General features: G+C 30.2%; 2 protein-coding genes and 1 non-coding gene across 4 annotated transcripts in view; 1 reads left to right on the top strand and 2 right to left on the bottom strand.

Annotated features, from left to right (window-relative positions):
- Positions 1 to 713: 713 nt before the first annotated feature.
- On the bottom strand, positions 714 to 8,326 carry LOC100779837 (probable plastid-lipid-associated protein 13, chloroplastic-like). Of its 2 annotated transcripts, NM_001255190.1 has the most exon segments (7): positions 714 to 1,116; positions 2,679 to 2,731; positions 3,236 to 3,452; positions 6,193 to 6,289; positions 6,466 to 6,549; positions 6,616 to 6,737; positions 7,800 to 8,182. In NM_001255190.1, coding segments are annotated over 7 exon segments (933 nt in total). In that variant the 5' UTR covers positions 8,064 to 8,182; the 3' UTR covers positions 714 to 1,020.
- A 7,103-nt stretch (positions 8,327 to 15,429) lies between these two features.
- On the bottom strand, positions 15,430 to 15,502 carry TRNAA-UGC (transfer RNA alanine (anticodon UGC)). The gene has a single exon. It is a non-coding gene; the product is annotated as a tRNA-Ala (tRNA).
- Positions 15,503 to 23,025: 7,523 nt separating this feature from the next.
- LOC100779304 (uncharacterized) overlaps positions 23,026 to 24,513 on the top strand; it is a 2,940-nt gene continuing 1,452 nt past the window's right edge. The window contains exon 1 of the mRNA XM_003533870.5: positions 23,026 to 23,441. Within this exon, the coding sequence (XP_003533918.1) occupies positions 23,199 to 23,441 (243 nt within the window). The 5' untranslated portion in view covers positions 23,026 to 23,198. The remainder of the gene's footprint in view (positions 23,442 to 24,513) is intronic.

Below are 24,513 nucleotides of genomic sequence, written 5' to 3'. Positions count from 1 at the left end.
GCCAAAACAAAAAACAAAAAATCAACTTTAAGAACATAAAAAAAAAACCTTAAGTGGGCAATTTCAAATGGAAATTAACTTACCTTGATTGAGTTAGGCAAATTATGATGACATTCAAAATACCTTGGGTTAAACAAATTATTGGTATACATTAAAGTCAAGAATTTCAGCACCTTTTAAATATTCTAGAATCCTATTACAGAAAAATAGCATAAACAACCAATACAAACAAATAAGATGAAAATAAAAAAGAATAATATAACTTAAGACTTTGTGTAAAGAGTCCACCATTAGTGAGAGTGTGTGTAAAATTTAGAAAAAAGGTTTCCCAAAAATAAGTGGAGAAAAAATAGAAGATTTTTTTAAAAAAAAATTGTGTAGTTGTTTTTATTTATTAAGGGCATAATCATCTTGCAAAAATAAAGACCAAAAAGTGATTAGCACCATCAATATTTCCTTTATATATATATATATATATATATATATATATCAATGCACCGACTTTGTTTGTGTTTGTTTTGGTTCCTCTTGGATTTGCATTTCATACGACATATCATGGGTTGGATAGCATATGAAGAGAAGACAAACAAAATAGATGTTAGTATAAAATTTATTTATTTTTTTCTAGAATCACATGCACTGACCCAACTGGTTGTTTCAGCCAGAAATAAATTAAAAATAAGACAACAAAAATAAAGGCCAGAGAATTTCTATGGAATATCTATATGGATCACAGGCAGAGATATATTTTGCATTTTATTTCACTATTGGTGGTTGCATGAGTAGCATTATGCAATTTCTACATCAAAGAACCACTTTGTTGTGAAACTAAGAATGAAATACAAGGTTTTGTAAGAATTTTTGTCAGGCTTCAACCCATATTCACATTCTACCCTCTGTAGAAAAACCAAAAGGAGTTTTCAGTGAGAAAGAAACAGAAGCTGTCCATGGCTGCTGAGAGGAACAAGAATTTGATTCATCAACATGATTAAGCTGGGACAAAATTTCACTTCCCATTTCCTAGCTCTCATACTCTGGACTTGAATCTCCCAAGATAGACGGTGCTGCATCCAACCTCGTTAAAACTTCAGGAATCCCGGCCGTGTTCCTTATTATCTGTGCATCAAAACCAGAATAAATATTCGGATATAACAATGTTTTGATTCAATTATTTGTAGATAAAAATAGTATTGTATATGAATACCCTTTTTTTATTCGTAGGAATTGATTGCGGTACCAAAAAGTTTACAACACTCTACACCTTACTCAACCAACTGAGTTAGACCCCCTTAATATATATGGCTACCCTTTAATTGACCTCACAAGGAACAACTAATATAAAAAAACTTCGTACCCCATTGCCCAGAGGCTCTTCGCTATGCGAAGGTATGGGGGAGGGATAATGTACGCAGTCTTACCCTTGCATATGCAAAGAGGCTGTTTCCGGATTCGAACCCATGACCAACAAGTCACCAAGGCACAACTTTACCGCTGCACCAACAACTAATATAAAAACTAAAAAAGAAAAGTAGAGAACAGCAGTTGAATCCTAATCATAGAACCACCCCTTGAGAGCCGACATCCTATCAACTACATTCTAGACGCTTCACTCAACCTTTTAAGTGAACTTTGTTGTAAGTAGCCATTTCCAAAACACCGTCAACCAATTCTGATACCAATTGAAAAGCACCCAAATACTTGCTAAAAGCAAGTTGTAAAGGGAGGAGAATCAGGCCATTAAAATACCATGCATCTCATACTACTTGATGTGGGAGTTAGGACACCCCATAATACCCAATTCCCTATCACAGACACAGACACACTAGAAGAGCAACTTGAAAGTAACAAGCAATTTACATTAGTTCCTATCACTATAATTTAGAAACTTTCATCAATCTATAAAAATTAAGAGGATGCTGATGATAAGAATTATCTATGTCTAAAACAATTTTAGCAAGTGAAGTACGTATAAAAAGCACCAAAAAAAATTAATGCAACTAGCATATCATTTGATAATATAATATAATTAACATATTATCATTATTCAGGCCTTCCCTTCAAGACTGAATACACCCTGAGCCTCATTTGGCTCTCAGCTTTAATCATGCAAAATGTCAGTGAGGAAAAGCAACCCTGCCAGATATTGAAGATGTTCACAAGATGCCAGAAGCTCCTCAAGAGGCATTAAACAATTTAGCATGACTAAATAAGTACTACTTTCTTCCCTTTTTCTGGAAAATTAGTATGTGTTACTTTTCACCTAAAAGCATGAGACATGCTGCAAACAAAGGTCATAACTCACAACCCAGTATGATCAAAGGTTTAAAACACATTTTATTCTCTACCACGTGAATGTGTTACTATGCTCCAATTTGGCAGTGCAAGTAAAATATATCTACAATTCCAATCAGAAAAACTTGAAGTTGCAGAAGACTTTATACACATACATATATAACAACTTTGACAATGTATATTTGGAACTTCTAATTCCAAAACTTCCCCATATCCCCATATTGTACTTATATCAGTAGTAGTATTACTCTTATATGTGTTTCTTAGTGTATGCATCAAAATTTGAGATTTCACATTAGCTCTGTGAGAATTGTCATCCACAAGGGCATACATGCATCAGTTTTATCTAAAACTTATTCCAGAAAATGAGAGTATGTTAAACTTACAAGTATCTCCTCATCGAGATAAGAAATCATGAAGAGTCTCTGAAAGCTTCCACCTTCGTACATAAGAAAATTTAGAGTGGTTTTCACAATGACATTTGAATAGAAGTGTAAATTGATTGTACACTTATATACACATATTGTAACCATAAGTCAAATACATAATTTCTTGCATATCCTATGTTTGTGCACATATATTTTATGAGTAAAATTAATAAATTATTAGATAATGTAACAGTGAACATCTACCAAGTACCAACATAAGACATCTCACACTTGTTCTCAGATATCTCTATCAATTTCAATCCAAGCCACAAGTACCTTTTTTTTCTCTTTTGGAAACAAGCAGCGTGTATCTTTTAACATATTGCTTTTCATAGAGATAAGGTATTTCCCAACCTATTGCTTCTATAGATTTCAGGTTTTCACTTTTCAGCATATTATACTGGCAGTGCAAAGTGAAATGAAACCAAAATTCAAAAGATTGTGCATTTCTACTATAATACTTCAGTCAGAGGACTTGTTGAGACGTGGAGTATAGAAAATTAGCAGTAGCTTACTTAGAGGAACTTTCAGCCCACTAGCAACAGGATCGCGTATAGGGGCAGGAAGTTGTTGTAAAGCATTAGCTGCCTGCCCAAGTGCCCCTTTAAGCTGTTCTGGTACTCTCTCTTCAATAATTGTTGGTGTCACGAAAACCCCTTCAACATACTCTTCTTTCATTCTAAGTGGCCCCTCCACAGATAATTTGGTTGAGAGAATGACTTTGTTTTCTATCTACATTTGATCAAAAAGTTAATAGTCAATAACACTAAGGGAGGGAGTAATAATGACACAAACACAATCTGCAAAGAAGACAATTTAAAATATGCCATATAAGGTGTACAATAATATGTTGTGTAGGTACTAGGTATTATCATAGCTTTTAAGAAAAATACCTACTAAACTTGAAATTTAAAAAATAAATGGATTCCTCAAACTAACTTACTTACTACTACTTAACACAAGGCGACACTCTTTCAAGTATGTCCAAAAGAGAAAGGACAATAATACAAGTTTCTGGATTAAAAGTGGAATATGGTAAACAGAAAAGGGCATTCTATTAAATAGACAGAACAAAGAAAGCAGTTTACTCTTCTATTGGCACGTCCATTATTATGTAAAATCAAGGTAATTTTCCATCCTTTTCTAAAATTATCCAGAAAAAAGTCCCAACTACTTTTCAATGTTTAATTGTTTCAATTAATCTAAAATTGAGGTTATAAGTGAAAGTTTATTTATAAAGAAAATATATTAAGAGAAAGTAAGATTGTGTAGCTAGTGTAACCAAGATTGTTTCTCCCAATTCCTCTTTTTTTTTCTGGTGCTTTACTATTTTCCCACTTCCCATAAACAAACAAATTTATCCTTTAAATTATTAAGGACATTTAGTGCATGCCCCACTCGCTCAAGTAGAGACTAGGGTAAACTATATCAAATCCACTTGTATGGCTATCATTTTTTCCCAACTAGTATTTTAACCTACATTGAATATGATAAATTCTTTTAAATAAAGAAAAATCATAAGAAATAATTTTTTTTCATATATATGTAGTATTGTAGCATATAATAAATAATTTTTAATATTTATAATGAATATGTTTGAATACATAAATTATAATAATTTGGATTTATAATGAACAACTTAACTTGTGATATAAGGTTGTTTTTAACTATTAACAATTTCTTTTACAAAACTATTTAAATTCAATTTAGAGATAGAGAGAAAAGAGAGTAGATTGAAAGAGATAGATGGTTAAGAAGAGATCAAATATACATATAAAGCCAAAAGGATGGTAGTTTAAGATGGTTGAGAGAATTATTTTTTTACTAGTTATGGGGCAGTGTGAGAAATGCATAGTCAAAGGAGAGAAGAGAAGAGAAGATATTGAAAATGTCTAATTGAGAGAGTAAAATATCACTCTCTAAGTTGTGTATTCCAATTTATAATATAGGAGTGAGTAGATCAATTGCTGCTAGGCTTACATCTATGTCATCAGAGAAATGATAGAAAACATTACAAAGAGGTAGTGATTTAGAGATATATAAGCCAATGATCTTCAACCAAGTTATTTTCACTAAATTGGAGTAAATGCTTAAAGTGTTTTTAGAGAGACATTACTTTGGCTTTCAGGGAGATGTATTGTTTCCTTCCTGGTCTTACAAACATTAATTACACAAGACCCCATAGTAGTATTTCAAAATTCAATCACATAAGTACCATTATTATGTTCAGTGCTATGGATGCTAGCAATAGTAGCGCTATAGTGCTGTCGCAAAGTGCTATGGATGCTGGCAGTGGTTGCTACAAGAAACTCATAGCATAGCGTTTTGCATTGTGCAGATAGAATCCAAAATGGCAGTGGAATAGCACTCAAATCATGCAGCTATTCCCTGTTCACACCTCAGCCCCTCCATTTCCCAGCCAAACCTTGACAGATGACTCATATTTCAGCCAAACTCGCTGCATTTTGCCCAACTCACTCCTTTCCTGACCAAGGCCATTCGTTTTCTGGCAAATCTCACCTCCAACTCTATTTTGAAGTTCAAAAAACAGTGTAGATAACAGGGTGTTTCATAACTTGTGCAACTTAACTATAACATATCCAAGATATCTTTTTTTTCTCAGATGAACTTTGTTTTTCACATTTCATGGTTCATCACATTCCACTAATTTTTCTATTGCAGCCTTCAGTTTTTTTATTATAAATTCCATCATCTTCCTATGTTTCCCTTTAACTTCATTCCTATCTCCTCAGTCTTCATTTCTCACATTGTCAATTATAGCTTAAATTAATGGTGATTGGGTGTTAGACTATGAGATTTTTGGTATTAATTATGGATATATCTGTAATTTTGGATAATTTTATATTTTATTTTTAAGCATTTCTATGGGTATAGTATAAATTATGTATCTTGTATCTATAATTTTCAGTAGCATTATGGCTGCTCAGCAGCAGCACTATATGGTATTGATAGAAGCGATATATATTAACTAGATATTGTTCATCCACAAGCATCAAGAGGTGAAAACGCATGATTGCTATGATCCAAATACATAATTAGACAACCATGCTATGTTAAAGAAAAATTTGAGTTTTAGTTCAAAAATCTTCACCTAACAACTTAAGCTTTTAGGATAGTTGCTTCATAACATGGTATATTACCAAGTGGTCTAGAATTTTATCCTTGCTGTCGACATTCCTCTAGTGAAGAGTCGGAAGGTATGTGAGCCTATACATTGTTCACGTTTCAGGCCCAAAGGCCTCTTATGTGAGGGAGCATGTTAGGTATGTAATATAAAACCACTTATGTGGCTTCACCTACCAACTTAAGCTTTTCTAGATAGTTGGTTCACAACAATTGGAAAGGGTGAAAAGCATTAAACATAGAAAATTAGTAATGAAATTTGCAATGCTTCATGAATGCTACATAAGATTTGTGCATGCATAAAAAAATGGCAAACTCAGAGGTATACCGAGTTTAATAATCTCATGTTCGCAGTAATCTTCGCATTTCCATCCTTAATAACAAAATCCATTTTTGACAAATTAGCCAAAGTTGAAGGAAAGATTCTGCACAGATATAAAGTACATAAGAGCATTGTTACTCACCAATGAGATCAACCCAAATTTAATTGCAAATATAAAAAACTTTATATTCTTTATAATTAAAAGGGGTCAATCTAAAGTCCCAAGAGGAGGCACAATAATTGACAAGATAAAAGCAAATGTTCAAAGAGAAAACTCACTCAAATATAAACCTAGCAGCAAACAAGCCTGGACTTCCAGAACCAAACCACTCAAAGTTCCATCGCCCCTCCAAGAAGGGTGACCTGTAGCATAAAATTGCATGAACATCTTATACAGAAGCATAGACAAGGGCACTCTCAGTAACTCACGTTGTGGGGCGAGGTGTTGGATTGAGCCGCTCAAGACCAGTTATCCTTTCATTCACATCAATCTTTTGCCATTCAGTAGTCTTCCCAGAGACCAAGGCCTCGAAACCCCCTGCATCTTTAAACTGACAGGATGTCTCCAGAGTAAGTATATTCTAGTCTAAGCTTGATGATTTGCAAAAACAACATTAGCAAATTACTCTTTTTTTGTATTTAAGTAAATCCTGTCATTGTTTGTTTCATTATTTGTTTGCAACTTTCTCTCTAGCAGTAGCAGGTAACTAGGTTCATTGGCATATGCTATTCACTGATACATCCTGTCTTGAAGCGGCGTAAAAGACCAACCATTTTTAAATTTTCAATATCATTTGTATTTGTATGAATTAGCATACATATATTAACATAAATAACATAAATAAGGGATTCATAAAAAATGAATGGATGATTAGAAACACCAAAATACACAAAGGATTGTAACGTATATTTTTTAAAATATCCAAAAGAAAATTTATATTTATGCATATAATACAAAAAGAATACTAATTGGGGCTTTCCGTTGGTAGAAAAAATAAGGCCTCTTTGGTCACAAACATCAAGCATCAAGCCAGGAAAATAAGAAATAAAAAACAAACACTATCTTCTAGTTTTCCACTACTCCACATAGCACAGCAACATATTTTTTTTCTTTCTCTTAGCATAAGTAATTGTGAAACAAATATAAACCAGAAATTCGCTTAGCATAAGTAAATCATGAAACAAATATAAACCAGAAAAGCATTGGTTTTGGAATCAAAATGACATGAACGAAAATTTTCAACAAACCTAGGCCCCCTAATCCCAATACACACTAATTATTCCTCCAATGTCTTAAAAAACACTGTCTGCAACCTCAATTATAGCCACAACATCATGGTTTCCGGGTATCTACAAAGCATTTCTCTGCCATATTAAGAATCACAACAGAACCGCAACCGCAATTTAAAACCTCGTAACCACAGAATAAAGAACAAGAAAACTAACAAACATGAAAAGGGGGTAGCGTGGGGTCCAGACAGAGCCACACCCATTATCCAAAACAGTAGCAAGCTCGATTATTTACCAACAAAAACGCAAAACAAAGGGCCAAAACAAATGGGTAGGTCCCAGAAAACGCAAATGGGAAATAGAATCAACAGAAAGAGGCTCACAGCGAGAAGAAGCGATTCTTTGGCGGAAAGTCGTTCCATTTCTTTGGCATACGCAGCAGGAGCACCCTGAACGGCTTGCTGAACCATGGCTCTGCATCCCCATCTCTTATTTGAGCCAACTCTTTGGGGCGAAGAAAGTGTCAGCCAAGAACAATAAGAAGAAGAAGAAGAAGAAGAAGAAGAGAATTTGGAAGAGGAAGAAGGGATGCATGTGGCGATTGGGGAAACACAAGCATGGGAAGAAGCTGAAGCAGCCATTGACATTGTTTGAAATGAAATGAGTGAATGAATGAATGAATGGTGTGTCTCTTTAATTAAGAGTTTAAGACTAATGGTAGTGCTTCTTCAATTTGTCATCACTCAAGAATCGTGAGTTGAAAAAACAATAGTAAAATACTGATAAGCAACACGAATGGAATGGGCGAATCGCACCGGTTTTTTACTGGAAAGTTTTCGACTTTACCTTCCTTTGTCCTAATCCCGACCAAACGCCACGTTGGTTTCTGGTTTTGGTGTCTGGTCGACGATCGTCGCATAGATTAATGTATTTGTTTATTTAATAAAAGCATGTTAATGATGACTCGGAACATCTGCCGTTCAAATTATAAGATTATTTTAATTATTTCATGTCTTTTAATAAAAATAATTAATTCAATAAAAAAATAACTAATTTAGTAACAAATTATAAGTTTATTTCAATTGTTATTATTCTAAAATTATTATTTGTATCTTTCTATTCGCTTAATTGTTTTTTATTGATGTTTGAAGAAAAAATAATTAAGTAAGAATATATAGAAAAAAATAATTAATATATCTAGAAATTATAAGATCTTATAAAAAAAGGATAAATAAATTGATAAAAATAATCATAATTAATAACAAAGGGAAATATAATGCAATCCATATTGGATAAATGAGTTTTTTATCTTAATTTTGTGAATCTTACATCATGTAGAGGAATAGTTTGTTTAAATTTATTGGCTAAATGATACTTTTGTCTTTTTATATTTTTGTTATTTTTGTTTAATCATTTATGTTTTTTATTTCATTTTTTTTTTCTTATTTGCATTAGCAAATATTAGTATTCTTTAAATTTTAAAATAATTAACTAAAAATAGTTATAGCTAAAAATTATCATTATCTTTAAAATGCATTCAATCACCTATTTTTTTAACCTTTGTCATCTTCCACAAACTCCATAACCACCACAATAGATCACTATAACCACCATCCAATAAAATCTACTAATATCTGCAACACTACAATCATCATCAACAAACAACTCAAATTTGCAACCTCAATTCATCAAACAACATCATCCCACCACCCCATAGTCACATCGCAACTCACTACCAACATAGATAAAAAATTTGGGTGTTGAAAGTGATGAGAAGCATCAAATTTGATGTCACAATGGTAATTTTGGGTCTTCTTTCAGTTTTTAGCCGCCACTATTTAAAATTATTTAAGAATTTAAAAATTAATAGAACATGAACGTTTGCTAATGTAAACCAGAAGAAAAAATCAAAATGAAACTTTCAAAAACATAAAGGATCAAAGTGAAAACTTCAAAAACATAAAGGATCAAAGTGAAAACTTCAAAAACATAAAGGACCAAAATAAAACTTTTAAAATTTAATGTACCAAAGTAAAACAACACAAAACATAATGGATCAAAAATAACATTTACCAAATGTATTTGTTGAAAAAAACACTTATTTTAATAAAAATAAGCAGTTTTTCTATATTTTTAATGTGTTTGTCTAAACTTCTTCTACTTAATTTTTTTTTTGCTTATTTTAATAAGCAAATTCTATATGCTTACTAAAAAAAATTCTAAAAATCACTAATTTTAAAATTACTTTTTTTTTGTCTTGAGTCAGAGACTACATATATCCTCCAACCCACTAGGTCATAGACTAATCTCGCTCAAAGTTTGATTCTCGTTGGTCGAAGAAAATTTAATACACAATGAGAATCAAACATGGGTTCTCTTACTAAATAAATCGTTCTCACTCATGTGAGCGCAACGAGACCATACACCACTATGTCAATCCTTTGGGTTAAATTACTTTTTTAACTTTAAGCAAATTGACCCAAATTTAAACAATCTACAAAAAAAATTACTTCAATGCTAAGATTGCTAAAGTTAATGCTTAACATAATTTTGTGTGTGTTATAATACTTGAAAAATATGTTAATTATGATATAATGTTGTTAAGCAATGGTTGCTTATATAAGTGTTGAAGGTGAAATTTTGTCCTTGCTTTTGTCAATAAACATAATTTCATACAAATTCGAGGAAGGAAACAATTCTTCCTTTGGAGACCCTTTATTCTCCCACTAGGTCCTTTACCATAGGCCAATGTGTTAAATTTTTATTATTCAGTTTGATCATCTAAAATTATATGATTAAAATGTGTAGAATTTCAAGTCAAAATATAATCTGCATTTAATGCATAATGGGAATTGAATTTTTACCACTAAGATTTAGATGGTTTAAATTCAAAGTGGAAGATTGTATTTTACTAGATGAAGCCTATTTGAATGGATGCATTGAAAGTTGTTTTTGTTTCAACTTCCAATAGAACTTATTTATTATAGTTGATGGCAAATTTCACTATAAATAAAGAAGATAATTAATGGAGAAGATACATCTGAAGAGAAAGTGTGTGAGAAAAGAGATTGAGAAACAAAGTCACTTTGTTGAAAGAAAAATGTATTTGTGTGAGAGTATTATCACTTCTTGTAACTATTGAGTGAGGTACTCTAGATAGTAGAATGATACATAATTTAGGGTGAGTTACAATCTTGTAATCTTTGTAGTGTTCTCACGATCTTTTGTGAGTGTGGGTAATTTTTTTAAGGGAGTGTTGATTACCCAACAAAATGCACCGGAAAATATTAATAATACACGTTAACACAAAAAATGTTTACTATTGAAGCTAGTCGTTTATTGTTGACTAACAGCTAATTCAATAGACAACCATCAACTAATGTGGATCAACAGATTCTAACTTGTCCTAGTGCTAAAGATGATTGGAGACTAAAATAGTTATTTCTAATGGCTAACAACTAAAAGAATCATTTATGACAATTAACAACTATTTCAGTTAGCTGACGGCTAACCGGCTAATTTCTGTCGGTGGACATCAGACGACTAATTTTTGTCGGCTAACACAAAAAAGTTGAATCAGTCCTATTTTGTGGAAGACCAAGTCTAAAGGAGTATTTGAATGTGGAAGATAGTTGCAAGAAATTTTTCCAAGGTCAAATGTATATAGATCCATGATTCCTAAAAAATAAGAGTTGTTGATGAAAAATAACAATGTTTTGGTTGCAATAGCTCTAGGAAATGTGGAGCCACACTTTCAATAGAAGTAAGTAGCTTAGGAAGTTAAAATCATATAATCCATGATCTCCAAAAATCTAGGAGCATGGATAGTTATTAGGAAACAACTAACTTTCAGTCAAAAAATTGAAGTAAAAATATTTTGTGTTCAAAACAAGGAACCTACATTTGCATTTTTTTTGTTTTCATCTTAAAAACCTCTTTCCTTTGGTTCTAATTTATTACCCTTAAATAATGAATTGAGCTCATATAGGCATTTTGGATGATGATATTGAAATAGCCTTTCTTGCTATATTTATGGTACCCCACCTATTTCATAAAGTATTTTCCTTGGTATAATGACAGCTACCCAATATTTGGGAGAATCTTTTCCTGAACCCATACATGTTTCAGTAGGTCTTACTGTAACCGATTTGTCTGGAAATATGTGTACCCATATTAGTCCACCTCAACGAATATTTAGTGACATTGCCCGTCGTCCCATGTCCTGTAAACATCTAACACTTGCTTAGAAAACTTTACAAATAGGACAAACTCAGATGTAAAAGAGGATCATGATCAAATCAATCAAATTACTCTTTTTCAGTCATTTATCTTTGGCTTAAATGTGTTCATCATACTTGAAAAATAGATCATTTTTAATTTACTACCTACAATTCACTTTTATTCATCTACGTTCCTGACATTTTTTTATGTTTCACTGTAGTACCTACCGTTACTCCCATTTTGTTAAGTGATGGCGTGATAGACAGAGTGCCACATCATCAAGCCTAATCACTAACACATGAGTTCCACATATTTTTTTATTATTTAAATTATTTAAAATTTCAATTTTCCTTCTTCCCCTCCTCCAACGAAAAACAATCATGCGCCACCATCATCATCCCTAATCTTCCTCTACTCGTATCCTAAGACCCACCTCTTCCTCTCTCATCTAACAGTGTGATTTACGACCATTCTTCACTACTTCCTTCTTCCTCACTGTCGTGACAGCAACGACACTCCCCCCTCCGACCATCAAGCAAGGCCACCATGCATTGGTTTCCATCTCTTTGCCTATAACTCATGAGTCACACATGGCAAATGGCAACCACCCATGCCTTACTCACCCACAACAATCCACCATCGAAAACAAAGAGTGAGTAATAAAAGCAACAAGAACCATCTTCACATGTGAAATCGAAAATAACAAGAAGAATCATCTTTAGATCTAAAATTGAAAACAACAAGAACCATCATCTTTAGATCTGAAATCGAAAATAAGAATCATCATCACATCTGAAATTGAAAACAAAAGTTGAAGCTTGACAAGTGTGATCTTGTGAGATAAAATGTTGTCGTGGTGAGATAAAGTTGAAGCTTGACAAGCTTGATGTGGGTGGGGGTCGGAGACTAAGGTGGTTCAAAGATTATAGCGGTGTGGTGACTAGGTTGCAACAAAGGTTGGTGCACAGTGGTTATGGTTGGAGTTGGTGACATTTAATTTTAAACATCATTGTTTTTCAGTCGAAGAAGGAGAAGAAGGAGAATATTTTTTTAAAAATAATTTCAATAATAAAAATAATGTGGTATTAATGTGTTAGTGATTATGTTTGATGATGTAGCACTCTTTCTGTAACATTATCACTTAACAAAATGAGACTAACGGTAGGTACTACAATAAAACATAAAAAAAAAGTCAAATAAGTAGATGAGCAAAAGTGAATTTTAGGCAATAAATTAAAAATGACTTATTTTCCAGATATGAAAAACATATTTAAGCCTTTATTTTTTTAATTTATCCTTTATTTACATCTTTGTCTTTACCATTTTTCAATTGTTTATAGTTTTCCTTTAATGCTTTCAGTCGTTATAGATTTCTTTTACCCTTTTTGTCATTTACAACTTTCTTTACCGTTTTTATTTATAATTTTAAGTCGTTTACAATTTTTCTTGCTACGACTAATGAGAATTTTGAAAATATTTGTTAAAAATATATAAATAAATAAATGCTTTTATTGAGATTATAATAAGAAAAAATTAATAACAATAAGTGATTCACTTTTTATATAAAAAATTCTCAACTAATATTCTTAATAAAAGTTATTAAAATAAGATACATAATAATGGTAAGAATATTTGTCATCAATTAGTATAAAATTGGTTTATAATTAATCAATGATTTCAAATTCAAAGTCGTAAATATTCAATTACATTAAATATAATTCTGTTGAAGAATATTTGTCATCCTCTCAAAAAAAAACTAAGATACATTCAGGGAAAATGAATGGATTGTTAAAACTCCTTTTTGAAAATCATATTTTTATGCTTCCTCTATATTTTAGGGTCTATGAAGACGAATTAAGATGAGCTTACTTGTGTCCTTGTTAAATTCAAAATTTAACTAGAATCATTTAGTTGAACTCAAACTGAACGTAATTAATACTTGATATATTGGACAAGATTAAGTTAATCTTGTTTCTTAAAATTATATGTCAATCTTAATATAATGTATAATTAAATTACAAAATAAAAAATGTATAGGTTACATTAAAATATATATATATATATATATATATATATATATATATATATATATATATATATATATTAATATTTAGGTTAAAATGTAATTTTTATCCCCTATTTTCTTAAATATGAGATTTTAGTTTCCTTATTTTTTTTAATTGAGACATTTTATCTCTCACTTTTTAAAAATTTGTAATTTTAGTCTTTCTTTTTTAATTGAGATATTTTATTTCTCACTTTAAATAAATTCACAAATTTAGCCCTTGTAACCAATTTCAAACATTCATCCTTGTACTTGGTAAACTTTCACTAACATGTGTTTATTTATTATCCATGTGACAATTTTTTTTTTAAAATTATTTAATTGGTAATGAAGTTAATTTATTTAAAAAAAGAATTTAAAAAGGATATAGGCAAGTCTTAAATTGAAAAGAAGGACTAAAATTGAATTTTTTAAAAATGAAAGACAGAATGTCTCAATTAAAAAATGGAAGAAATAAAATCACGATATATATATATATATATATATATATATATATATATATATATATATATATATATATATATATATACACAATTGAGTGTTTTAGCATTTATGATTACTATTTTATCCCTATAATAACTATTACCTTGACAATCCACTTACTAATTTCTATTATCTTTGTTTTTTAAAAAAATGAAAAAACATTTTGGACACAAAATGCTTATTTCCCCTAGTAAATATAATATCATGTATAGAAATATTATCTATTACATTAAAAGTATTATATCAATATACAATTTATAAAAAAAATTATATTTTAAAAAGAATATAAAAAGATCATATTGAATTGAGATAAGCCAAAATATAACCCAAGTTCATCATCAAAATATATTGTTTCTAATTTATAAAATCTTAAACTGAACCAATTTAGTGAAACAGAACTGTTTCATACACACCCTACTCGTTTTTTTTAATGCATCGTTTTGTTTTATAATTCAATTGAAATATATTAATTTTATAAAAGTTTTTATACCGTTATTTATTCCTAAAGTTTTATGTAATTAAAATTTATTACATTTTGTAACGATAATTTTTAAAAATTATTTCTAAATTGATTTATTTTGAATTCTGAGTATAAACTTAGGTTATATTAATATTTAATGCTTAAGCTTAGTATTGTAAAAAAATTACAATTATATTATATGACTATCAAACTCTTAATTTATATACACTATTAGCGTAGAGAGTTTTACATCAACTAAATAAAAAATATTATGGATATACTTTTTCCTTAATTATGTTTTTATTTCTAATAAATACTTAATTTTTTATTTTTTAATAAATTTTTGTTATACATTGAATTTATAATAAAATAAAATTTTTATTTTTAGTTCTTGATATTTTATTTTAATCGTTGATAAATTAATAAATTTTGTGTTAGTTCTGTGATAAATTAACAAAATGAAAAAATCTATTTAAAAAATAAATATAAAATTCATTAATTTATCAATAACTACAAAAGGGTCAAAGATTAAAAATAAAATTATTATTTTATTAGGACTCAATAAAATAATAATAATAATAAAAATAATAAAAAATAAATACAGAAATTAAATATTTATTAGGGATAAAAAATATTTAAACCCTTATTTTTTAAATCTTTAGTCTCTTCCTTAAAGAATTAAATCTTTAGCCTGAGTATAATAAAATGCTAAAAACACATATACTTATTCAAACAATAATAAAATGCTAAAAATACAAAATCAGATATGCAATTTAAAGTAAAATGGAGATGCGGGGGATCGAACCCCGTACCTCTCGCATGCAAAGCGAGCGCTCTACCATTTGAGCTACATCCCCTAGCCGTTATGTAACACTTTTAGTTACATAACAAAACTTTACACGTCTTCCTTGTTTAGTAGACTTGGAAAGTCCTAAAATACCCTCTATTAGAAAATAAATTATAGGAGCATCTTTTCAGTGTCCAGTTTGATTAATTCTCCACTTTGTTTACAATAGGAAGAGCCGTTTCTGGATTATATTGTGTATACTTTGATGAATATTTAGTTTGAGATTTAGATGGAGCGATTCAGAACTTAGAATTATAAGATTGATTTAGTGGTAAATGGATATAAGGGAGGGATAAAAAGTTACGGGATTGATTTCTCCTACTAATAAAAAATTAAAAATTAACAACTAATATTTATTGATAAAAATAAACATTTAAATCATAAACCTCTTTGTGCACTTACCATGCTCTATTAATATATCTTCTTGTTTGCTTATAAAAAAACATTCAGCTCTATTATTCTTGGTGTAAAATACTATGATTAAGGGTCACTTTGTTTAAACTTAAAATAAGTAATTTTAAAATATGTATTTTTTTTAAAAGTGCTTATTTAACAAGCAAATCAGATAGGGTCTGCTTCTCAAAATAAATAAATTTGATAGAGTTTCAATTATGAGTCTTTCTTTTATAGGTTTCAAGAGAAAGTTTTCAGTTTTATAAGAGAATTATGTGTGCATAATATTTGTACTTATTTTTCTATATATTGAAAGTTTTAAGAGGACTTAGAACAACTAGATATAGGTTCAGATGACACTCAATCAATAAAAATTCTTGTGTAATTTTCTTATTCTCTTAACTTTTAGTCTTAAATTCATCTTGGTATTCAAATTGATCTCAAAGGATCATAAAACTTTGTTTTTACACATGTTCTAATCATAAAAGTTTTTTGGTTTGTAATGATCTTTTTTTATATTATTTTTTGAGAAAATTTTGATTAAGTGAAAGAGGTTATTTTAATCTGATTAAAAAAAGAATTAATAAATATTTTGAAAGAATCTATTTAACTCCATTATAGATTCTCGAGTGATCCAACACCTATAAACTACCCCAAAGGTCAATCCCTGGTGGGTGTTTGTCACCCCAAAGCGAGGGCTAGTGGAAGCGTGGTCCTACGATCAAAACTGACTCTGATACTATCTTAGAATTATAGTGTGAGAAGCCTAACTCAACCCCAAAAGCTAGCTCAAGGGATGAGGGTTGCCCCTCACTTATATATTCTAATGTGGGATTACTTTTAGCTGATGTGGGACTTAGATTATTTCCAACAGTCATTTTACATTTCCCAACTATTTCTATTGAACACTTTTAATTTAACAATTTAGCTTTAAAAATTTTAGTTGATGACCTTCAACTTTCACTTGGGGTTAAGTTTTTCAACTCGTCTTGTCAAATCTAATATCTTCTAATATCTCTATATATAAATTATCTAAGCGATTGAAATTACTGAAATCACCTTTCTAATTTTTTGACACTTGTCCATTTTGGGGGGTAAATTGGTCTTCAATCATTCCTCTCTTTTTGAATTTCAAAATCTGATCTTCTCTCTTCTATGCACTAACCTTACTTTTGCTTATGTTCTCCTTCTCCTTCTCATGTCTTCTCCATCTCTCTCTATCTATTTCTCTTTCTCTCTTTTTGTGGTTCCGAGTGTGGTGCGGGATCTCATTTCATACCCTATTTTTGATTTCGACTCTGATCCCGTTTGAAGAAATAACCCGATTATCTTTCTTTTTTTCCTCTCTTTTGGTCAATGGGACACATCATTTATGGCATGCCTAGGTAATGTTTTGAGGAGGGAAAATAAATATATGTCTTCTCTGTCTCTTCTCCTTTACTTAAAAACCCTAATTACCTTCCCTTCCTTTTTTTCTAAAATGCACCCACGTCTCTCTCTCTCTCTCTTTCACTTTTCCTCAATCTTCTTTTTTCTCAATTACAAAAATGGATGAGGTAATAAGTTTTGTTTATTCAAGTTTCCTTTTTCCTGCATAGTTTTTTTTTTTTAAAATTATTGTTCTTCTATCATCTTAGGATTTTTGAAAGAATTATGAGAGAACAAGCGAACATGTTGAAAATTTCTGCTGTGAAATTCATTCAAAACTAAGAAGATACTTATATGTGTTGCCATATGTATTGGTATATATATATTTTCTTTCTTTCAATCTTTAATTAAAGTTTCATTTTTGAAGGTGAATGTTAAGATAATAAAGATGAATGTGTAATTAAAAAGCTTCATTACACATCTGAGATTTTTACAGTGCACTTGAACAAGGTAGTGATTGTGATTGTTATGTTAGAACAAAGGAGCATAGCTGGAAATTTTCTACTGTGAAACTTTCTTTTAAATATAGAATCATTGTTATAGTTATATGCTTAAATTTAATTAGATATGGGGGTATTGTTGTTTCTACGTGTGATTTTGTTTATCTTAATTCTAATTTAACAGATTTTGCTTCACAGGGGCCTTATAAGCTCCGTTTTAAAATTGGTTTTTCTCCTTAGCTTATTGCTTTCATGTTTCTTATATTAATGCTATCTTCATTTATATAAAACATAAAACATAAAACATAAAATAAAATAACTAATCTTAAATAATGTAATTAGTTAGTCAACTAATCTAATTCAACGAGATATTTTGAGTTCTATAATTGGTAGCTAATAAATCTAACTAACCAAAACTGTTTGTTTAAGTTTGTTCAATGCTTCTCTTTTGGTACTTTATATATAGCAACAATGTCTCATTCAGTTGATAAAAGTAGAGAAAATAGTGAAGTGATGAAAAGATCTCAAATCTAAAAAGATACACAACACACAGACCTTACATTGACAACTAACAAAAAATATTTTCTTTTATTTTTTATAATAATAAAAATAATTGAAATATTTTATTTGTTATTCACTAAAAACACATGGACATGGAGTTAAAAAAGAGAAAAGAAGATTACAGAATTGTAGTATCGCCGTTCCAGGAAAAAAATTGAATTCAATTTGAAACACCTCATTATAGTTCCAATTTCGAAAGAATCTCAATTGAACATGGTGTTTCCGATTTCAAAACACTCACAAGAATCGTTAATAAAAGTTAGATTTCCTAATTTCTTCCTTTTCTTATTATTAGATCTTTGATTTTGGATCCACACAATTATCATGGACAGCATAATGAGCAAGCTCTACAATCTCGACGTGTACCCTAAAATCAATGGGGATTTCTTCAACCACTCGCTCTATGGCGGTGTCATCACACTCGCTTCCTCCATTCTCATGTTATTGCTCTTCTACTCCGAGCTTCGTACGACACCTCTTCCACCTCTTCTACTCCTGATCCCAATGTCATCTATGTTTTGATTTGACCATGTTTATAAATTTACAACAATGTCGAAATAACATTTGTAAATTTTTGTAAATTGCACACTTATTTTGTTCTCAAACTTTTGCGACACACTATGTCTTTAATAATATGACTTTGTTATTTTCCTTTTGGTATATAATATCTACTTTTCTTTTGCATCATCATCAAATTTAATTTATACGTACCGATGATTCATTTTTTTATCTTATATTACTTTTTAGCTTATTCATTTGCTTTTCAATTTAAGAAATACAATATTGTATAATAGTATAAATATATAGTCCACACCTGTATTGTTATTTATATTTTTCAGTGTCACTTGCTAGTTAAGCATAATAGTTAGTAGTGGATAGGGGAGCAGCCACCCCTAAAAAACTCTATAGCAAGATACAACTGATTTCACTTATCTTTACTTAGCTTCAACCCTTCAAGATATATTTCTTTATCACTAGATGTTTAACTTTTATGAAAAATTGTGATTGAGATTGAGACAATTTGAATGCAGAGGCCAATTCAATTTGATGAATACTTTATTTTTTATTTCTCTTTCTTTGACCAAGTTTGTCGTTGAGTTTTTTTATTAATGCTAAATTGAAATTGGTACTCCACAAGGTTTTTCTGTTTACTCCACAAGTTTGGCGTTGAGTTTTTTATTCTGAATTTGTGTTTCTGTTAACTTCTCAAAGAATATATGCTAAGCTTAAAGATTAATACAATAGTGCCTGTGAACTATTATTTGCTAAGATTTATTCAATGTTGGTACTGGCTATGGTTGCTATTGTCAAATTGAAATTTGTACTCTATAAGGTTTTTGTTTTTTTTTTATTTGGTATATATTGACTATGTTTTCAATTTCTCTGTCTTTAACATCTCAAATTCTAAATTGGGATGCTCTTTCTTTGTTATTCATGGATCTAATTAAAGGCTATGGCACACAAGTTTGATCTAATCAAAGAAATAGATGGGAAAAGGGAAACATTGAAGCTAGCTATATGAGTAACCGATCTTTGGTTTGTGCAACACTAGGATAACCCAAGGCATTTTGAAATGATAATTATGGATGGAAAGGTATTTATATCATGCATAATTTATTTGTTGTAAGATGGCAGAATTGTTAATGTAATGAATATTTCTTTCTTTTTTTGTTCTCTTTATTATATAAGGTGACAAAATTGAGGTTGTGGGAAGAAAAGATGAGCTGTTGTCATGGGAGGCAAAGTTGAAACAGGGAACTACTTATATCATGTATAATTTCAAGGTTGTTTCTAACAATAGATAATACAAAAGTAACGACCATCCATTCAAACTACATTTCACAGGAGCAACAATTGTAATAGAGCAACCTCTTGCAGATATCCCTGTTAATGTGTATCGATTTAAGAGTTTCTCGTAGATACTTAGTGAAAATTATCAGAGTGATGTGTTAGTAGGTAATTTTTTAATAACTTTGCATTTTCAGTTGTTTTCATTTTACAAATAACCCATCAAATAACATCATGTACTTTTATAAATAGATGTAATAGGTGGTGTAGACCAAATTACTCAGTGGGCACTACAAGCTGAGAAAAAGAAAGTTGTGTTTAATCTCAAAGATTTGAGGTCATTTTTTATATTAAATCAAACTTCATTAATTTTATATTTTGTTAACATGACAAATGTTTACATTCCAATTATTGTATTTACAAGTACAATATAGTGGCAAGGTTGTTTCCTGTACTCTTAGGTCAGACCATGTTGTAGAGTTTGCTTAATATTATGATAATCAAAGGACAAGTGGCGAATCAATGATTATTTTATTGACAAATGCAAAGATCAAGAAAACTTCAGGTACCCAATCATACACTACCTATTTTCTTATTACTATGGTATATCATATACTTGGATAATGCCTGATTCTGTCATTTATTGTTATGACAGACACTTATCCTTTATCGATATCAAATTCTTGGTATTCTTCCAAGCTGCTGATCAATGAAGTTGTACCTGGAATTGAAGACTTCAAAACTAAGTTCCAAGGGTAAACTTATATTCATTTCAATTAGGTCTCTATATAACTAAAAATATTTTGTATAATCTAATTTTCAAAACTTTTTTCATGGTAAAATGAGTTCAACTGAATTCTCTGAGAGCCAACCTTTTAGCCAATTTTCAGGAAGCTCCCAATATACAGAACAAGACAAATTTCTATTTAATGTGTCGATCAAGAGTATTTCTGAGATTAAAAAGTTTAAAGAGGTTTACTTTAACTGTTGTCTAAAGCAATTTGAAATTTTGTGGCTTTTTCTTGTGTTCATTTATGGTTTTTGTTAAAGCTCTTCAACAAGGACATTACTTGTGTCACTATTGGGACAACGTACGGGAAAGATTATTGTTGTGAAGGAAGGTTGGTATTATCAGGGATGTAGGCAATGCAACAAAAAAAATGATGTTGATGGACCATTCAAATGCCACTGTGGAGCATACCATGAAAAGATCTATTGCAAGGTTGTACCATTATTTTTTCGTAATGTTTTTGGCTTAACCTTTTTATAATTTCATTATATCTATTGTGCTAATAGGTACAAATTGAATATTTAGGTACTTTATGGACAAGACACTCCAAATATCATTTTTTGGGATTGTGAATTTACTGAAATCTTCAGCCAATCAGCTCAAGAACTAAGGGATTTAATGATTCAAGTAATTACATGCTCATTTATATAGTGGTCATTTATTTTTAAAATTTACTTATATTTGAAACAAATTTACTTATAGTGTGTCACTGTGTTTTTAGGCTGGAGAAGATCATCCCAATATATATCCGGAACAGCTAGATGCATTGCTAATTGGTTATACTGCAGCCTTTAGGTTGAAATATCAATCTTGTTTCAGATGTGTATATGCGAGCAAGTTGTCTACTAATCCAATATTGGTATTGTCCATGCAACCATTAATACATCATACCTATGGGATCATTGTAAAGTGTTAACTCTAATAAAAAATATGTGTTTGTTCAACAACTTGGACAACTCTGCATTGCATCTGAACTTAATTAGTTTGCATAATGAATACTAAACATTGGAAATAGTCAAATATCACAATCAACTTCCATTGATATTCCAGAAGAGATTTTTATTACTAATTTCGATGATTCCATCATTGATATTGTTCAAAGCACATGTCCTTATTTGAAGGATCAATATAAGAATGGACAGTTCTTACAATCAAGAGTTATCCTAACATCAACCATTGAAATTGTTGACCAAATTAATAACTATGTGTTGTCACTACTATCAGGTATTACTTTGAATTCCTTGATTGATTATAGAATATTAATTAACTCTAAATTGTTCTTTCAATTGAATGAATAACTAACTTTTATTGGTTTCATTTCAATTTAGGTGATTTGAAATATTATTTTTAGGTTATTTTAACTTTCTTTTCAGTTTTTATTCACAATTACTTCCATTAAACAAAACCCATGCTAAGGATGTAGTAGCCATTAACGTCCATTAATATAACTGTGTATTTAGTGACTACTTTTTCCTTACAATTAAAAAGTTTTGAATATAATTTTTATGAGATGTTACCTTCATATTAACTAAAAGGCTTGAGAATTTTATTAAGCATAAATTAAAAGTAATTAGACCGATGAAGATATTTCAAATTGATTCTAAATTAATCTCAATATTTTTCAATGTATTTTTTTATACTATTTTATTATGTTATAAATGATTTTTTTCTCATATAATCTATTATTCACTTTTAAATTAATTATTTTTACACAAATATTTTTTCAAACATGCATACTCAACCAACCCAATCCTTACCAACTAGTATAGACTAAATCAAGTTGAGAAACGTAACTCTAATCTATACTACAATTACGTAGTAGTAGCAGCAGTAGTAGGTTGATTAAAGATCAAACGAATTTGTACGTTGCAAACAGTGAAACAGTTGGAAAAGGCATGTCAGAAAGAAACAATGAAGGAGCCAAACCAAGTTGAGATTTTTGTATTGTTGCTCTCAGCAAATCACATGCTCTGCACGATGCACAAGCCCAACCGATTAAGCACAAATCGTCATCATTATTGTAATAAAACACCTAAGCTAATTAAGCCCAATTAACTCACTCCCAACGGCTCTATTTTCTTCCCTCCCTCATTATTCACCCCACAAATCACAATCATTTCGTTCCCTCCAGCAACGGTCCAATTTCAACTTCAACAACAATTCACACCTCATAATACAATCCACCAAAGTCTAAAAAGTTCACAATCATATTAAAACAACATAACACTATATATATTATATATGCTACATTTAACATTATTACATTACATTACCATTCTAATTCTCATTTCATTTAGCTTGTAGCAATGGATATTGCCACCACAGGGGTTCAGCATGTGACCAAGAAAAGTTCCGATGAACTTCTGAGGAAGTTTGCTGAAGTGGGTGATTCTAACAATGCCCCAAAGAAGAAGAAAACAAAGAGGACGGCGGAAGACGGTAGCGGCACTGCCGTGGTGGAACGGCGGTCGCTTCTTCTGAGGGCTCACCTCAGGGCAAGGGATCTCACTCATTTCAGAACCAAGTCTCTATTGGGAACAATTGAGAAGGTAAGGCTCCTTCAATAGGCTACTTATAAATATGAGAATATGGCATGTTTTCTGTTTCGATATTTTTAGCGATTTTGGTTTATAGTTTTCGGTCTTGTTCTGCCTGGATTTGCAGCAATTTATTTTCTTCTCTACAATTTAATAAGAAATAGAGAAAAACAAAATAATCATGTTAAAAATGACTGTGAAGGTGATTACTATATATTTAATAAATATAGGATGCATGATTAGAAAATATGTTGTTGTTTGAGGATATATTGTCCCTTCAGAAAAAAAGAAGAAGAAGGAAATCCCACCCCCCTCTCTGTTATTAACCTACACGCAAAAGTTAGAGTTCCGAATATAGGCTAGGGGAGATAAATTTTTTTTAATAATTTTTAAAATAAAATAAAAAATAATAACCATTGTTAGTCACTATTATTTTAATTAATTATTTTAAAATTTAAATAATAACATAACACTAACATTTTAAACAGAAATAAACAGAAAATTTAAAGAAAGAATCAAAACAATATATATATTTTAAAAACATAAAAGATTAAAATAAAACTTTTAAAATTAAATATACTAAAATGAAAAAAAAAAACTCACACATAATAGATTAAAAGTATCATTTAACCTTTAAAAATTCATTGTGTTTATGGATATAAAAGAATGGAACACCACCTTGATTAGTAAATAAAATTACTATAATGCAAAGAGGAATAATTAATAAAATAACTATTGTAAAATAAAAGAGGAAAAATAACTTTACAATTTTGAAATCCTTTCTTAATCAGTTGAATTGCTTGATTTTACAACATAAGAACATTGTACACGTAACATTAAATGTGTACATCTTATTTTGACTACAAATAGAGTCACTCGCAATTGCAGAAAACTAAAATGTGTATGTTTATGTCCGCAGAAATCGCATAAAATCTAATTTGAATGATTACAACAGCAACTACATTAATGGATGAAATTAGCTAAAAAGATAAATATAATAAGAACTAAAGTAAATTCTTGTGCCCACAGATGACCGGCGCCTTCATAAGCTGTCGGAAACGGTCGCTGCCTGCCGTCTTGAAGA

The sequence above is a fragment of the Glycine max genome, chromosome 9 (assembly GCF_000004515.6).
Source record: "Glycine max cultivar Williams 82 chromosome 9, Glycine_max_v4.0, whole genome shotgun sequence".
Classification (NCBI taxonomy): domain Eukaryota; kingdom Viridiplantae; phylum Streptophyta; class Magnoliopsida; order Fabales; family Fabaceae; genus Glycine; species Glycine max.
This window is presented reverse-complemented; position numbering and strand designations above follow the sequence as displayed.

Coding starts and splice junctions, on each gene's coding strand:
- LOC100779837 (XM_006586600.4), bottom strand. CDS start 8,063: ATGTCAATGGCTGCTTCAGCTTCTTCCCATGCTTGTGTTTCCCCAATC. Junction 6,550..6,615: donor CCAACACCTCGCCCCACAAC/GTGAGTTACTGA, acceptor TTTATGCTACAG/GTCACCCTTCTTGGAGGGGC. Junction 6,290..6,465: donor GCTGCTAGGTTTATATTTGA/GTGAGTTTTCTC, acceptor ATATCTGTGCAG/AATCTTTCCTTCAACTTTGG.